Genomic DNA, 12,167 nt, shown 5'->3' with positions numbered 1-12,167 from the left:
CTAGTTGGTAAATTTTTCTCTGTCCTTCCTTTGTTTCTAATTGATTATACAGATCTTGATATGCCACGGCCTTCGCCTACACCACAACTGTCTTGGCTTCTTGCTTTCTCTCTCTGTCCTCTTCCACTCTTGACTCATCCCACTTCTTCTTTGCCTTCCTCTTAGCTGTCACTGCTTCTTGTACATTATTATTCCACCACCAACCCTCCTTCTGCTCTCTAATCTTTCCAGATGTCTCACCAAGCACCTCGATTGCACAGCTCAGGATTACTTTTGAATTATGTTTCCAACAATCTTGTGCACTTTATGGTCCATCCCAAATCCTCTCTAACACCCTCTCCCTAAAATGATTCCTCACACTCTCTTCTTTTAAGCAAAACCATTTAATTGTCTTCATCTAATGGCTTCCAGAGGTTCTTATCTTCGATCTTATTTTAAAGTCTGCGCACAGCAGTCGGTGTTGCTATGCCACTTGATCTGTTGGAATTAATTTACAATTTGTCACAACCTTAAGATGTTTTCTTCTAATCAAAATGTAGTCAATTTGTGAACTGTTGTTACCACTTCTAAATATTATCAAATGTTCTTCCCTCTTGTAGAAAAACGAGTTCACATTTCCCAGATCAAACGTTACTGCAAAATCCATAATCTCTCTCTCCTTCCTGGTTCACCATTCCCACTCCGTGGCCACCATGCACCCTTTCACAATCTCTATTCTGTCTCCCTATGTGTCTGTTCAAGTCTCCTCCAACAATCACCATCTCGTTTTCTTCCATTTCACTCATTTCTTCATCTAACATGTTCCAGAACTCATCTTTCTCCTCTGTTGTACAGCTAACTTGCAGGGCGTATACACATAAGACGACAACTTGTTCTTCTCCAAGACCCAATTTCATTTGCATGATCCTGTCATTCCTTCTACCCACTTTCAGTACTTCGCCCTTCATTCTAAAACACATCACAATTCCGACACCATTTCTTCCCTCTTTATTTGCTCCAGAATAGAACAATTTATATCCATCTCCCAGTTCCTTTGCCTTTTCCCTCTTCCACCTTGTCTCCTGCACACATAAAATGTCCAACTTTCTCTTCCTCATCATGTCTGCCACCTCTCTTCCCCATCCAGTCATGCTTCCAACATTCAATGTTCCCACTTGCAACATCCTCTCCCCCTGCTGGGCTCACTTCTTTAACCGCATCTGTATAAATTATAAATTATACAGAAATAGTGGATATTAAAGATACAACATTATTTTAAAGCTGGATATATGTAGAAACTTACAGAAATTTTGACCTGAGGGCTTATGAGAATACAGTCCTTGGCATCAAAGTATCTTAGCTTGTGCACTACTTAAAAGAACATGAGTGCTGCCCAGTTGTCCATGTATTCACCTTTTATTAGTGCATTTAATACAGGTTTCACTGGCCTGATACCTGTTTCGAACTGGTTGGGTTCTGTTCAGTGGCAGGCTCAGCTTACCACTGAGCAGCGCAGACCCTCCCCCTGCAAATCTCTCATTGGAAGTTTAAGAGAGCAAGGTTTCATTCAATACCAAAGCAATCTGATGTCAGAGAGAGTTGTATTTATCAATAAGTGAACTATCGGTTGGTGTGTAATAGTACTTATCAAAGAACGAGCCATACAGCTTTATTTCAGTGAAGTAAATTATATAGAAATAATGGCTATTAGAGATCCAACATTATTTTGAAGCTGAATATATTTTGGCTAGTCTCTGAAGAGACTAGTCGAACCTGCTCTTTGAAGAGAACCAACCAGTTCAAAACAGCTGTCATGCCAATTAAACCTTTATGAAATGCACTGACATTTGGGCAGCTCATGTTCTTTTAAGTAGTGCAAGCTAAGACAACTCTGATACCAAAGATTTTATTCTCATAAGCCTGCTTTTCAAAATTTTCAAATTTCTTAATTTTCTACATACAGTAAACCCTCGATTTAATGGACTAATAGAGGCTAAGGCGTGTCCGTTAAATCGGGATTTTTTTAAAATAAAAATATCTGTAACATTATACTGCAATTTTATCAATATTAGCACTGTAATAACAAAAAATTGTTTTACACATAATTTTTAACACAGTTTTCACACTTTTAGATAAGTTAATATGAAGTTAATGTTCGATGTTGAGATGCTTAGTTTAGGTAATCCTGCTTTGAAAAAACTATCAAGTTTTTTTTGAATTCTGCTGTTTTTTTATAATTAACTCCCTAAAATTATGAAAATGTGTGTAATAAAACTGCCACAGAAAGTCACTCCATGCGACAAAAGAACCAATTACAGTGCGATTGGTGTGATCATGTCGTAATCATTCGCAGAACATGTTTTATGAGCGGCAACTCATTTATGTCGGCTGAATTACTACAATGTTTTTCCAGCATATGATGGCCTATTTGCAAAAATTTGTTAAAAATAACAGGGAATTAATAGCAAAAAATAACCTGGTTAATTTAATTAGCAAATCTTTGTTAAATGCATTTTAAAATTACCAGGGTGTTAATTTTCTCAAATGGTACATACAGACCAAAAATTTTGTCTGTTAAGTCCATTAAATCGAGGGTTTACTGTATATTCATTAGCTTTGAAATACTGTTGGATCTAATATTCATTATTTCTCTATAATTTTTTGCTGAAATTTTAGAAATTTTGCTTTTTCTTTGATAATTATAAATTATATGTTTATTACAGTTTTTAAAATTTGTACCTTTTCTTTTTTACTTTTTTGACTTATTTTATTAGGTGACAGATAATAAATCAGTACTAGAAAAGGCATTACGGACTAGTCGTAGGCTCTTGAAGGAACTGAAAACATTCAAAGACTGGCTGAATGTAACACAACAGGAGGTAGACCTTAGGCTGTCACAGAATAATCCTGAGAATCCAGCAGAGGAAATAATTGCTTCCAAGGTTGGTTTGTTTACGTGATTATAGGAGAATATATGATTTACATACACAAGGTGTAAAAGTTCAGATATGAATTTCATATAAGAATAGGTCTTTTCTTTTTTGTGTTTCATTCAGAATCTTTAGAATTTGATAAGATGGAAAAATGTGTTTTTTTGTTTTTGAGGTATAACTTTTAAGTTAATGGTCAATGTAAAATGTTTTTAGATTTAAATAAATGCATGCAACACTGTACTCAAAATTGCAAAATAGCTTGTTGATCAGTCAGAGTATTATTATCATCTTTCTAGCAATCTGTCCTTCCATATTAGTTCCATGTGTAAGTGGTAACAATAACAAATTAATTAATATTGCATGATACAATTTTCTAATACAAAATAGGTCATTGCAGTGTAATAAAGGTTGGAAGTTTTTTTCCACTTGGTTAGACTATAATAAATTTAGTTTAATCCTTTATCCAAATGTAAGCAAACAAAGTTTGTGCCTGAAGTATTTTCAGGACTGAGGCAACAAATGGTAAAGGTGGACCAAGCTCTCGTCACTACTTGTCTTAGTATCTCCCATAATGCAAAACACATCTCTGGACATGTATAATGCTATGCATTAAGAAGGGCCAAAAGGAGATGTACTTTGCATTATGGGAGATACTAAGACTAAAATAGTGATGAGAGCTTGGTCCACCTTTATCACGAGTTGCCTCAATCCTGAAGATATTTCAGGCACAAACTTTGTTTGCTTACACTTGGATAAAGGATTAAACTAAATTTATTATAGTCTAACCAAGGTGGAAAAAACTTCTAACATCTTTCTCTAAATCCAGAGTAATTTAATAATAAGGTGAGTCACCTTTTGGCAACTCGTATAGGTAAATATGACTTCTCCATTATTTCCACCTTAGTATCACCACTTCTGGATCTGGCTCCCACTGATGAGACCTCAATAAAGGTCAAAACCAGTTGCAAGCTTGTGTGTTGAATGGCAATGCTGTAGCCCATGAAGTTTTAACTGAGTCTCGGCTGTTGCTGTCACCCAGGTCCTGGGTGGGGGATAATGAATGGCAATGCTGTAGCCGATGAAGTTAACTGAGTCACGGCTGTTGCTATTACTCCTCAGATGAGATATGAGCAAATGAGTGGCTCTGCCACAGTGTAGAGCCAACCGGTTCTGAGAGTTCTCAATGGAAGGATGAACCTTTTACTGAGGGGAACAAAGCTGAGTTTTTGGAGTTTGACCTGTACTTGAAGACCCAATAAAGGTCGAAACCATTTGGAAGCTTGGGTGATGAATGGCAATGCTGTAGCCCATGAAGTTTTAACTGAGGCCCGGCTGTTGCTGTCACCAGGTCCTGGGTGTGTGTGTGGGGGGAGGAGTAATGAATGACAATGCTCTAGCCCAGGGGTCGGCAACCTTTTTGGATTTAAGAGCCATTTTTAAAATTATATCTGTTAAAAAAAAATTTAGGGAGCCGCATGCAGTGATGAGCAGCCAATGGTCCACGGGTTGCATGCGGCCCTCTCAGGTTTTTTGTGTGGTCCACGGTGTTTGTTTTGTACGGCAGAATTAGTATATTTTAGTTAAAAATCTATTTTATGAATGTTGATTTTTACATGTGGATTTATTTATGCAGGTTAAAAAATTAAAATATACCAAAATAATGGAAAATAAATTAATACTTTCTTATCAAAGAAAAAGAAAATATTCTTTATGCAGATCGAACTGAGTATTTGATTTACTATTTAATTGCTCATCACTGCTTTAAATTTAGAAACTACATTGAAAAATATTATAATTAAATTATTTATTCAGTTTTTTTTTTTTTAAAACATTATCATATTTGAAAAACACGGTGACATGTCACACGAAATTATATGATATTTTTAAATATTAAATAATAAAACAAAGATTTGTTCCTCCTTGCAAAAACATATGTATAAAATTCAATAACATACCTATTTCTTTCTTTCTTTATTTTTTTTTAATTTAAAATATCTTCTTAGTGCAACTTTTGCTGTTGAACTTCTGGGGATAGTTTCTCAATATGCGGCGAATACGCTGTAATTTTCATTTTCAAATATGACGAAAGACTTGCGTTGTTTAGTAGGTTTCTCAACTTACTTTTAATAAAATTCATATTAGAAAATATTTGCTCACAGAAATATGTCGATCCAAAAATCGATAGAAGTCCATATGCGTATGTTTGAAATCACCGAATGTAAGTGTCCGGTAAACAATTCCACGTGTCAAATACAATCTGATCTTGCTTTTTAAGATCTTCTATTTCAGACTATTTTTTTGTATTGCAAGGGTAGATTTTTTGTCTTTCCAACTCCTCCAGGTCAACTTTAAGATTTCTAAATTTTGAATTCCACAAATCCTGGGTTTTCGGGTCCTCTAACTCAAGTTGAAATGCAGCCTCATCAATTCCAGCAAAAGGTGAAAAATTTAATTCGGCAGGATTAATTTCGAATGGTCACAATAAAAATCATATAGTTGCCTTGTTCTTTCTAAATTCCTAAAATGTCCCATTAAATGCAGATCGCATATTTATTTACCACAATTTTTTTGAAAAAGGTTAAATTTATGGAATTATTATCAGCTTGTTTTTGTTGATATTTCTTCAACGTAGAAAATGTAATAATGTGCCTTTCTCTAAGTCTATCACAAACAAATATAATTTTGCGCAAACGAAATCACTTCTTCTAAAAGCAAAATGCTGTATTTCCCTTTCCCTGTAGTTTCTTATTTAGTGCGTTTAAATGGGAAGTCATATTCACCATAAAGTAGAATTTTTGTAAAATGTAAATAGAATGTAAAGAAGGATTATCGTGTATGATTTCAAAGAGTTCAAACATGAAAGTATTAAATTTTTCAGCATTGCATGTGCTATTTTCAATTGTAAAATATCCTTGATTTAATGTAAAATGTCCTTGATTAAATATAAAATGTCCTTAATTTATTGCAAATGGTAAATTTAGGGTTTTTAGTTTCTAATTTAATAAATAACATTCATTTTGTTATTCAAAAATAGATTGTTTAATAACGAAAAGAGTCGCAATTATTCATTCAAAGAGCCGCAGGTTGCCGACCCCTGCTCTAGCCCATGAAGTTAACTGAGGTAGCCCTGTTGCTTTTACCCCTCAGATGAAATATGAGCAAATGAGCAGCTCTGTTCAGTGGTGGGGGTGAGCCTGCCACGGTGTAGAGCCAACCTTTTCGGAGAGTTCTCAGTGGCAGGGTGAGCCTGTTACTGAGGGGAACAGCGCTTAGTTTTTGGAGTTTGACCTGTACTTGAACATTCAGTAAAGGTCGAAACCGGTCTGGGTAGTGGATTTGGCTCCTTTTTGCCCTTCAGACATGTATAAGCATAGCATTATACATGTCTGTAAGGATATGGGAGATAATAAGACAAGTAGTGATGAGAGCTTTACCACGAGTTGCTTCAGTCATGAAGATACTTCAGATGCAAACTTTGTTTGCTTACACTTGGATAAAGGATTACCGTATATTATCGCGTATAATATATGGTAATTTATGGTAAAAAATACTACTTTAAAGTTAGGAGTTTGCATTATATGCGGATCCTAAAAAATATAACATCTTATTAGACTTGCACACACAATATATACTACCTAATGCCTATGCAACCAAATCTACTTGACCCACTCACATTCAGCGACCGAGCACGCATCGTATCTGCGCATGCGCTCTCCATTGCCAAATAATAGAGCACAGTGAGATAAATAGAGCACAGTTAGGTATATCGGTTTACCCACAGTTCATTTTAAATATTATTCGTTAAACAAACCTAGCCTGAAAATGAGCCAACAGAAACGTAAACACTCATCTTTTGAAGCAGGATTTAAATTGCATGTCGTGCAGTTTGCAGAAGAACATAATAACAGTGTTGCTATGAGAGAATTTGGTGTAGCAGAGAGTAATATTAGACTTTGGCGTAAGCAAAAAGATAGTCGTGAAAAAATCCCCAAAACGAAACGTGCCCATCGTGGAGATGTAGCATCCTTTCTAGAACTCAAAGAAGAGCTAAATGAATGGATTTTGACGCAACAACAAGTTGGCATTATAGCAACAAGAAATGCAATTCGTTTTCGAGCTATACAACTCAAGAATGACAAATTCAAGGACACACCAGGTATTTCATCTTTTCTTGCTTCGCCTGGGTGGTGCAACAGATTTATGGAACACAAAGCATTAACATTATGACACCGAACAAAAATTGCGCAGAAGTTACCAAAGCAGCTTGAAGAAAAAGTACAGTCCTTCCATAAATTTATCATAAAATTACGGAAGTGTCATGGATATGAAATTTCCCAAATTGGCAATATGGATGAGATGCCCATGTACTTTGATATGCCTGGGAATCGAACATTAAACTCAGTTGGTGAAAAGGGTGTCTTCATAAAAAACGGGACGTGATAAAAACGCATTTTACCGTTGTTCTAGCATGCATGGCAGACGGAACCAAATTAAAGCCAACAGTGATATTTAAAAGGAAAAAAATTCCGAAGCATATGAAATTTCTACCAGATGTAATTGTTCGTGCCAATCAGAAAGGTTGGAAGGATGAAGAAGGTGTACAATTGTGGCTGGATCAAGTATGGAACATACATCCAGGTAGCTTGTTACGTCAGCAAAGCATGCTAGTCCAGGCGCATTTAACAGAGGCAAGCAAAGAGAAAGCACATGAGCTACGTACAGACCTAGCAGTCATACCGGGTGGTCTAACTTCCGTTTTGCAGCCGCTTGATTTCAGCTTGAATAAGCCAGTTAAAGATCGCTTACGTGAAAAATGGAGAGAATGGATGTCATCTGGTTTGGTGAAGATGACAAAGGGTGGAAATTTTCAGAAGCCTGAGATCACCCTCGTCACCAGCTAGGTTAAAGAAGCATGGGATTCGATACCATCTGAAATAATTCAACGCTCATTTCTTAAATGTGGAATAAGTAATTCAATGGATGGATCCGAAGATCACGTCATATACGAAAGTGAGGATGATGCACAACAAATTGGAGAGCATGAAGACGATGACGACAACTGCTACACTGATGACGCAATCCCTATAGATGAATTTATAAATGAAATGTTTGACGACTCAAACGATGAAGAAGAATTTAAAGGATTCTTTCGTTAATTCGTATTGTATTATTTATAATGTTATGGAACAAGATTAACAGATCACATTATACGTGGACATGGCATTTTAGGGCTAGTTTTCAAACAAAATTTCTAGTTCGCATTATACATGATAATATACAGTAAACTAAATTTATTATTATTGCAGTGTAATAAAAGTGTGTGTGGCATGCATGCTGTATCATATTTACAAAACACAGCTAGTACAAAGTGCAAATAGCCAACAGAAATGAGTACATATGATCTGAAATGCAGAAAACGTGGAGGTCATTTGACTTCCACGTTTTCTGTCAGACACTGTCCAATCTAGATTGTCTATCTCTCACTTGCAAACACCCCCCCCCCCCCACTAAAATCTACTTCTTTTCTGTGAGATTCATTTCATACCTACTACTCTTATGATCATTGCAAACTTTCTTTTTCCTTTTTAATTAGCTAGGCATAACTATCAGAGAACAACTTTTAAATTTTTTTTTTAATCTTGTTCTCTAAAACTTATTCTAACTCACATCAGATTTATTTGTCTGGTCTTATGTGAAAGCTTACACACTAATTGTCACTCATATTATTATTATTATTATTAAGAGAGAGCTCCATGGAGTCGGGGACTAATTGAGGGAGGCCACATACTACGCATGCCAGCTATCATACTTATTCTTGAATTCATTCAGACTGCTTGTACTCACAACATTCAATGGCAATCCATTCCAATCACGCACCATCCTATGATTGATGGAATTGAAAAATTCCATCAATCAAAATCCTGTATGATCCTTTCAGAAGTTTGTAAGTCTCAATCATATCACTTCTCTTGTTTGCAAGTGTCTGCATTCTACAAATTCTCAATCTGTCTTCATTCCACAATCCTGATATAATTTTTAACACTCTCCTTTGTACGCTCTCCAACATATCAGAATTAGAAGGGAAACCAGGAGACCAGACCTGTGCAGAATACTGTTGCCAAATGAAAATTACTAAAAAAAAGTCTGGGATGATGTTTTTGCAAAGATCTACTAAATAATCACAATTGTTGAATGATGAATGACAACAAAAAAATAATACTAAGCTGCCTTCAAAGTTCACTGTCTCATTCTTCACAAGCATATTCATGTAGGAACAGCCTTATGTGGAACTGCAACAAGATGTTTCTTAGTTTCACTATGCTTTACAAGCTGACAATATTTAGCAGCTATATCACATCTGCAGAACTTACAGTGGCCTTTTGTAGCATCACCAGGAACTTCATGCAGCCATTTACTAAACATTCCCATTTGCAAATACTCTCTACCAAATTTTTGCTTGTAAGCTTTATTTGTCTCTTTGCTCATTTTTGAAGAAGGGTATTATACAACTCTTTACTGCAACAAATTACAATCAGTCTTTGAAAACTTCCTACTCGCTATTTTAACTACCAACCAGAACACTGTGCAACAGACTAACTTGTAGCGGTGCTATCAACTTCAAGGCAACAAAATGACAAACTGTTGGGCCATGTGACTGACTGACTGACTGACGTCATTGCATGTTTGAAACGTGCATGATACTCACATCAAATGTACAATAAAATTCTTTATCAAATGTGAACATCTGGAAAACTTTTAAAAACAATTTCTTTAAGAGTAGGTTATAAACAACTAATAACAGCCGAAACAAGCTCTGAAGGAGCTAGATTTGAAAAGAGCTAAATTGGCAACACTAATGCACAATAGTCTAAGTGAGGTCTTATCAAGGCCTTGTGAAGAGGCAAAATGACATCCTTATCTTTAGATGTGAATGTTCGTTTCAGCATTGTAATTATCTTTTGAGTTGTATTTGCAATCTTTGCTACAAGGCCCCTGAACTTCAACTTCCTATGTACTAACACTCCAAGATCCCTAACCTCATCAGTTTTTTGTAGCATAATCTCACCAATATAATATGACATTGGATATCTAATCACGCTGAAATGAATGACTTGACATTTACTGACATTGAACTGACATCTACTTTCCCATGCCCACAATTCCCCTATTCAAATCATTCTGCAAGTACCTTATCAACAGCATTCCTGATTACCCTACCTAACAGCAAATAGCTGTATAGCTGTATGTCACTTGTCAAATCCTTCCCAATATCATTAATGTACAGATTGAATAACAGCAGACCAAGCATTGATCCTTGTGGTACACCACTGGTTACCTTAAATCTTGCAGACTCATATCCCCCCCCCCCCCCCTTCCTATATACCACTTTGATATCTGTCAGTCAGCCATCCTCTGATCCACACTAAGATTCTATAACCCAAACCTATATTTTCCAGTTTATGCAACAGTCTACCATGCAGTATTCTGTCAAAGGCCTTAGCAAAATCCAAAAGTGTCATGGTGTATCCATTTTCGTTGTCCAGGTTAATATTGTATAACCCAAACCCATATTTTCCACTTTATGCAACAGTCTACCATGCAGTATTCTGTCAAAGGCCTTAGCAAAATCCAAAAGTGTCATGGTGTATCCATTTCCGTTGTCTAGTTCAATGGTAACATTGTTATAGAATGTGAGCAAGTTGCTAAAACCTGACCTTCCCTTAGTAAACCCATGTTGCTCATTGCAAAGTATTGATTCATTGTAAACCCATTTCAGAATGTGAGCCCTAACTAATTTTTCCAAAATCTTCATCACCACTCATGAGATACTAATTGGTCGATAGTTGTATTCATCAGTCTTAGGACCACCCATGTGCAATGGAATTACTATACATTCTTTCCATTCCTGTAGAATCTTCCCTGTTCTGAGACTCATATTAAACAGCCTGGTCAAAGGAATAGCCAGATCAGCTGAACACTCTTTTAGCACATGTACTGATATCCCATCAGTTCCCATTGCTAAATTCTTATTCGGTTTGTGCAACAGGTCTAATAACTCGTCCTCATAAATCTGAGCTTCTTCATCCAGTAAAGAGGTAGCAGTGATCACAATGTCGTGTACACCAGATTGATAGCCTTGAACAAAATGGACACTCGTTAGTTGAACAACCTCTTCTGTATCTGCAACCCTCATGCCATCTGCATTTAGAAGAGTTATTCTTTCATATTTATTCTTTCTTTTACTTATAGCATATTGATAGAATTCTTGTGGGTTGTCTTTGGCATGCAGAACCAGTTTCTATTCATACTCAAGACTTTGCTTTCCATACAACAGTTTTGACTATTCTAGCCTGCTGCTTATAATTTTCATAATGGACATCATCCTCATGCACACGGTATTCCTACCACATCATCCTTTTCTTACGAATCTCTTGCTTAATAAGATTATGCATCCATTTGGTTCCTACCCTATTTATTCTTTGAATTCTCGGGACATATTCTGATATTGCATCATTTAAGTATTGTTTAAATGCTTACCATGCACTGTTGATATTCTTCCCATTCAGCAACCAATCCCATTCCACTGAACTCAGTAAGTACTCAGTTGATTATAATTTCCTGCTTTGTAGTTCAGTATGTAACCTTTTCTTAATGGAACATTCATAAACTTAGTCACTTCCTAAGTGAGTACTACATGATCACTCTCGCCAGCCAGAGACAGAATAATTGTCTTTAACTGAAATGCCCTCTGACACTATAATCAAATCTAACACTCTTTGACCTTTAGTTCTTTCTGTCACGTGCTTCTTGAGGAAGTTATCCCACAACAGCTCAATAAATGCATTTTCATTCTTCTCATGAGATTCTACTGCTACCTAATCAATATTTGGATAATTACAGTCTCCCATTATGATTACTCTTTTTGTGCTTATCTTTTCTATTTCTATTTGGTGATGCATTTCTTCATCACTAGCAACTGACCCACCAGGTCTGTAGCAAGACCGTACTATGTAATTGATCTTGTTAGATTCCACCACACACCAGATGGCATCAAACTCACTGCCACATGAAATACTGTTAGTAGTAGTACTACAATCATAGGTCTCAACTCTAACTGGATTGAAGTCATCTGATATTATTAGCAGCATGCTCCCCTCCTCTGCTAACTTGTCTATCCTTCCTAAAAATAGTGTACCCTTTACACTTGCTAACAATTAGTATGTCTGATTCTGATAACTAGGTCTCACTAATGCC

The 12,167-nt window shown here is 36.1% G+C and overlaps 1 protein-coding gene across 1 annotated transcript in view; it reads left to right on the top strand.

Annotated features, from left to right (window-relative positions):
• The window catches only part of Dys (Dystrophin), a 923,162-nt gene that overhangs the window by 398,100 nt on the left and 512,895 nt on the right, over window positions 1-12,167 (top strand). Inside the window, exon 33 of the mRNA XM_090409612.1 lies at window positions 2,754-2,921. Within this exon, the coding sequence (XP_090265738.1) occupies window positions 2,754-2,921 (168 nt within the window). The remainder of the gene's footprint in view (window positions 1-2,753; window positions 2,922-12,167) is intronic.

Source organism: Typopeltis vanoorti, chromosome 19, assembly GCF_054136105.1.
Source record: "Typopeltis vanoorti isolate ZY-2024b chromosome 19, IOZ_Tvanoo_1.0, whole genome shotgun sequence".
NCBI lineage: Eukaryota > Metazoa > Arthropoda > Arachnida > Uropygi > Thelyphonidae > Typopeltis > Typopeltis vanoorti.
This window is presented reverse-complemented; position numbering and strand designations above follow the sequence as displayed.